Consider the following 6,130-nt stretch of genomic DNA (forward strand, 5'->3'; position numbering starts at 1 on the left):
CACACACATACACACACACATTACACACACATACAGTTTCTGACATTAGCAACATTTAATATTTGTGTCATAAACAGGAAGTGACATCACGTGTTTATCTGAAGACTGGAGAAATAGCTGTGTGTGTGTGTGTGTGTGTGTGTGTGTGTGTGTGTGTGTGTGTTTATATGTTGGAGATTATCAAAATACAAGCTGGGATGTTGCCTAGAAACTGCAGGAGAGAGGAAGCACACACACACACATACACACACACACTCACAAATATACACCCAAACACTGTGTTCACATAAACACAACACATTTGCAGCAAGCTCAGCACAACTCACAGTCTGGTTACCCTGTGTGTGTGTGTGTGTGTGTGTGTGTGTGTGTGTGTGTGTGTGTGTGAGAGAGAGAGAGAGGGAGGGGTGTGTGTTCATGGCCATCTGTGCTCAGACACACCCAGAAATTAAGGAGACACGACAGGGACAAGGTTGTGTTCAGACTTGGTGTTAAGATCAGTCTCAGTCTGATCCAGAGGGTAGAGTCAGACACAGAACCGAGACAGAACTGATAGACCTGGTACTGTGTGTTTAACACACCTAACACACCCAACACACCTAACACACCTAACACACCCAACACACCTAATGCACCTAACACACATAACGCACCTAACACACCCAACACACCTAACACACCTAACACACCTAAAGCACCTAACACACATAACACACCTAATGCACCTAACACACCTAACACACATAACACACCTAAAGCACCTAACACACATAACACACCTAACACATCCAACACACCTAACACACCTAACACACCTAACACACATAACACACCCAACACACCTAACACACCTAAAGCACCTAACACACCCAACGCACCCAACACACCTAACACACATAACACACCTAACACACATAACACACCTAACACACATAACACACCTAACACACCTAACACACCTAACACACCTAACACACCTAACACACATAACATACATAACACACCTAACACACCTAACACACCTAACACACCTAACACACCTAACACACCTAACACACCTAACACACCTAACACACCTAACACACCTAACCACCAATCCTAAACTGAGTGTTTATATTTAAGTTGGTGTTTCCTAATGAAACCCACAGGTGATTGGATCAGTTATGAATCATGAACATTAGCTGTCAGTTATATTTATGTGCAGTTTGTTCGATCAGCACATTTACTCTGTGTCCAACAATCACACAAACTAAGAATTAATAACAATTTGAGAGACATGAGAAGATGTGAAAGACTAATGTGTCAGACTTGTTTGTCTAGAATTTGCATTGCAAACAGAATCTGACATCATCATCAGTCACACTTCTGTCTCCACATTTCATCTCAATATCCACACATTCAGCATTAGGGCCTTACTGATGGTAGACAAGATGAGACAGAGAGACAGAAGGGTATAGAGAATGAGACAGAGAGACAGACAGGTGTAGAGAATGAGACAGAGAGACAGACAGGTGTAGAGAATGAGACAGAGAGACAGACAGGTATAGAGAATGAGACAGAGAGACAGACAGGTGTAGAGAATGAGACAGAGAGACAGACAGGTGTAGAGAATGAGACAGAGAGACAGACAGGTATAGAGAATGAGACAGAGAGACAGACAGGTGTAGAGAATGAGACAGAGAGACAGACAGGTGTAGAGAATGAGACAGAGAGACAGACAGGTGTAGAGAACGAGACAGAGAGACAGACAGGTGTAGAGAATGAGACAGAGAGACAGACAGCTGTAGAGAACGAGACAGAGAGACAGACAGGTGTAGAGAACGAGACAGAGAGACAGACAGCTATAGAGAATGAGACAGAGAGACAGACAGCTATAGAGAACGAGACAGAGAGACAGACAGCTATAGAGAATGAGACAGAGAGACAGACAGTTATAGAGAATGAGACAGAGAGACAGACAGGTATAGAGAATGAGACAGAAAGACAGACAGGTATAGAGAATGAGACAGAGAGACAGACAGGTATAGAGAATGAGACAGAGAGACAGACAGGTATAGAGAATGAGACAGAGAGACAGACAGGTGTAGAGAATGAGACAGAGAGACAGACAGGTGTAGAGAATGAGACAGAGAGACAGAGTTAAATCCCAACACACTAACACAAACTGCAGAACAACAAACACACAAATAACAGAAGTGAAGAAGTTTACTTCCTGTGAGGTTCCCTTTAGATCACAGCACATTCAGTATGTAGTCACTAGACCAGAAGATTAAAACCTCTTCACTCTTTATACACAACTCCTATTTATTCACTGCAGTAACACAAACAAAAGGACACACACACACACACACACACACACACACACACACACACACACACACACACACACACACACACACACACACACACACACACACACAACAGAGCAGGTTATCTGCACATATGTGTGTGTGTGTGTGTGTGTGTGTGTGTGTGTGTCCTTCCTACTTCCACACCCACTCTGTACCCTGTGTGTTCTGCAGTTCCTGACAGAGTTTGGACACCAGGTCTGCTGAATGTTACACTTTTACAAACATAAAACTCTCACATTTAGTTTGTAAAAGCTGTTCATTAAAATCCTTCATAAAAACCTGAACATTTTCAATCTAGTTAAAGTGTCCATCATTCATCAAACACAAGACCGCGTGGTGACGTCAGACAAATCGAATTATATAAAAGTTGTGTATTTTTACTTTAAATTGCAGTTAAATATCTTTACAGCCTCAAGTGGACGATTTCACCATTTTAGCAGCAAGCTGTCGATCTCTATTGTTTCCTTCGGATGTTAAACTCGGTCCCTTTAGACCACACTCAATGCTTATTGGCCCGTTTCGAGAAAATCAGTTGAGAGCAAGTCGCTGATTGGCTGGTTTGTAATGTGTGACGTCACCGTGGCCGCGCTCTGGGCGTTGGACTCGGGCTGGATCTTCATCACTAAAAGATTTTCTCCACGGCGGGGATTTAATTCTGCACCGAGCCGAAGGGTTTGAGTCGGATCCCCGCTCCAGTCTTATATATCTGTGTTTTCCTCCAGAGGAGATTATTCTAGAGCAGGGGGGCTGTTTGTGTACGCGCTTTGGGTTCTTTGTTGGAGAGAGAGAGAGAGAGAGAGAGAGAGAGAGAGAGAGAGAGAGAGAGAGAGAGAGACAGACAGACAGACAGACAGACAGACAGACAGACAGAGAGGTAAAGATGGGAGCGCAATCATCTAAATCGGAAACCCTGGCTGAGGCTGAAGCAGCGGTTGGATCTCCATCTAAAGCCAACGGACAGGTAAGAAGAGCTTCATGAACTATTGCACGTATTGTGTGTTCATCACGTGCGCTCAGGATGAAGAGGTGCTGGGGGGTGGGGAGGGAGTTGGAATGCTGGGTTCTCACGCACACTTAGGGTTCCTCAAGGGTTCTTTTAGATGACTCAAGCTTTCTTGGAACTTTCAAAAGAGTTTACGGAGAGGAACAAACCGCTTAGGGTTCTAGATTTAATGGACTCCGTGTGTGTGTGTGTGTGTGTGTTTGTGTGTGTTTGTGTGTGTGTGTGTGTGAGAGAGAGAGAGTCAGCAGCTCTTTTGTCTTCATGGCTGGTTGCAGTTGCAGCCCGGTGACTGTGTGCAGGTTCAACAACGGAGATTCATTATTTTAACTTTATTTAGAATTTAAGGGCAACAACAAAAGAGGTTCAGAGTTCACCACGCCTAACCCCCCCCCCCCCACCACACACACAGAGAGCTTTGAGCCGCCGCCACCACCGTTTGGTGTTTCATCTGCATTCATGTGGACTGATGGAGAAAAGCCGTCAGTGCAGCGCCTCCTGGTGGTCATTGGCTTTCCTGCAGCCTCCAGTAACACAACAGTCGTTACTGATTTAACTGAAGTAATAAACAGTTGTGTGCATATTAGTGTATATTAGTGCATATTAGTGCATATTAGTGCATATTAGTGTATATTAGTGCATATTAGTGTATATTAGTGCATATTAGTGCATATTAGTGTATATTAGTGTATATTAGTGCATATTAGTGTATATTAGTGTATATTAGTGCATATTAGTGTATATTAGTGTATATTAGTGCATGTTAGTGCATATTAGTGTATATTAGTGCATATTAGTGCATATTAGTGCATATTAGTGTATATTAGTGCATATTAGTGTATATTAGTGCATATTAGTGTATATTAGTGCATATTAGTGTATATTAGTGTATATTAGTGCATATTAGTGCATATTAGTGTATATTAGTGCATATTAGTGTATATTAGTGTATATTAGTGCATGTTAGTGCATATTAGTGTATATTAGTGCATATTAGTGCATATTAGTGCATATTAGTGTATATTAGTGTATATTAGTCCACACACGAGCTCGAAACGAAAAGTGACTGATATAAATCAACTGTGTGTCAAATCTACTTTGATTTACAATGAAAGAAATATAAAGAGCAAAAGTAATATTTTGTTCATTTTAAATATAGATGAGAGTAATCATGACTTTTGCTGATTTCACCCCCTGGTGTGAGGTCCTACACGGAGGAGGTGACACTTAAACATATAAAACAATAAAAAGCTTCTTTTATTATAACGTGATGTACAGAAACATCATGTAAATATGCAGGAAACATCACAATCTCACTCTGGATATATTTTCTGATCTGTCCATTGGGCCCCGTGATGGTCAGTACCTCCGTCCCCCAGGATAGCCGTCAGGTTACCTCTGACCCTGAGTAGAATAAGGGCTGATGGATGGAGAGAAGGATATTTGACTCTGTGTCATAAGCAGCACCATCAGAACCTTCCAGAATGCTGGATAGAAATGCTGAAGTTTTTTATTAGAGTTTTGATGATGTTTCTGTTTTCTCAAACAAACAGACATGGGACAAGGCTAAGTGGGAGGGGCCGGAATTCAAATGAAGGGGTGGAGTCATGTCTATTGGGGCCTCAGATACACTCAGCGTTGTGTTCTGTGTGTTAATGTTGTGTGCGTTTAATAGGAGAACGGCCATGTGAAGGTGAACGGAGACGCAGCAGAGGTGAAGGAGGAGGTGCAGGTGAATGGGACTGCTGCAGCTGAGGGAGAGCAGGAGGCAAAGCAAGAGAAGGAGGGTGGAGATGAAGCTGAGGCCACACCCACTGAAAAAGAGGGAGAAGAAGGAGAGAAAGAAAACGATGCAGCAGATGAATCTGTCCCTGTTACGGCTGCTGATGATGAGAAACCATCCACCAGTGAGGAGACACCAAAGAAAAAGAAGAAGCGTTTTTCCTTCAAAAAGTCCTTCAAGCTGAGTGGCTTCTCCTTCAAGAAAAACAAGAAGGAGGCAGGAGATGGAGGGGAACAGGAGGAGAAGAAAACAGAGGAAGAGGAGGAGAAGAAAACAGAGCAAGAGGAGGAGAAGAAAACAGAGGGAGGAGAGGAGGTGAAGAAGGAAGAGGAAGAAGGTGAAGCAGCTGCCGCTGATGAGACCAAAGCTGAGGAGGAGAAAAAAGAAACAGAAGAAGTGGAGAAAAAAGAAGAGGAGAAAACAGAGGGGAAAGATGAGAAGAATGTGGAGGAGCCAAAGGTGGAGGAGAAAGTGGAGGATCTGAAGGCAATGGAGGCAGAGCAAAAAGAGGAGAAATCGGAGGAAGGGAATCTGATAACACAGAAGGAAGTGAAGACGGAGGATGAACCTGTTGTAGTTGCTTCACCTGTTCAACAAGAGGCACTGAGCAAAGATGAAGCAGAGGAAGTGGCTACAGCTGAGCAGGAAACGGCTCAAACAGCTGAAGCTGGAGGAGCAGAGTAACACACACACGTGCACTAACTCACACACACACACACACACACACACACACACACACACACACACACACACGTGCACTAACTCTCACACACACACACACACACACACACACACACACACACACACACACACACACACACACACGTGCACTAACTCACACACACACACACACACACACACACACACACACACGTGCACTAACTCACACACACACACACACACACACACACACACACACACACACACACACACACACGAGCACTAACTCACACACACACACACACACACACACACACACACACACACACACACACA

General features: G+C 43.5%; 1 protein-coding gene across 1 annotated transcript; it reads left to right on the forward strand.

The window, feature by feature from the left end:
- The first annotated feature begins 2,936 nt into the window (after window positions 1-2,936).
- LOC113661147 (myristoylated alanine-rich C-kinase substrate-like) lies at window positions 2,937-5,882 on the forward strand. Its single transcript, XM_027175135.2, has 2 exons — window positions 2,937-3,312; window positions 5,027-5,882. The coding sequence occupies exons 1-2, from the start codon at window positions 3,232-3,234 to the stop codon at window positions 5,816-5,818; spliced, it is 873 nt and encodes a 290-aa protein (XP_027030936.2). The 5' UTR covers window positions 2,937-3,231; the 3' UTR covers window positions 5,819-5,882.
- The last annotated feature ends 248 nt before the right edge of the window (window positions 5,883-6,130 follow it).

Source organism: Tachysurus fulvidraco, chromosome 9 (assembly GCF_022655615.1).
Source record: "Tachysurus fulvidraco isolate hzauxx_2018 chromosome 9, HZAU_PFXX_2.0, whole genome shotgun sequence".
Lineage (NCBI taxonomy): Eukaryota > Metazoa > Chordata > Actinopteri > Siluriformes > Bagridae > Tachysurus > Tachysurus fulvidraco.

Excerpts from the sequence above, each read along its gene's own strand:
- LOC113661147 (XM_027175135.2), top strand. The coding sequence starts at position 3,232 with ATGGGAGCGCAATCATCTAAATCGGAAACCCTGGCTGAGGCTGAAGCA. Across the intron at positions 3,313-5,026 it reads CATCTAAAGCCAACGGACAG|GAGAACGGCCATGTGAAGGT; the intron begins GTAAGAAGAGCT and ends TGCGTTTAATAG.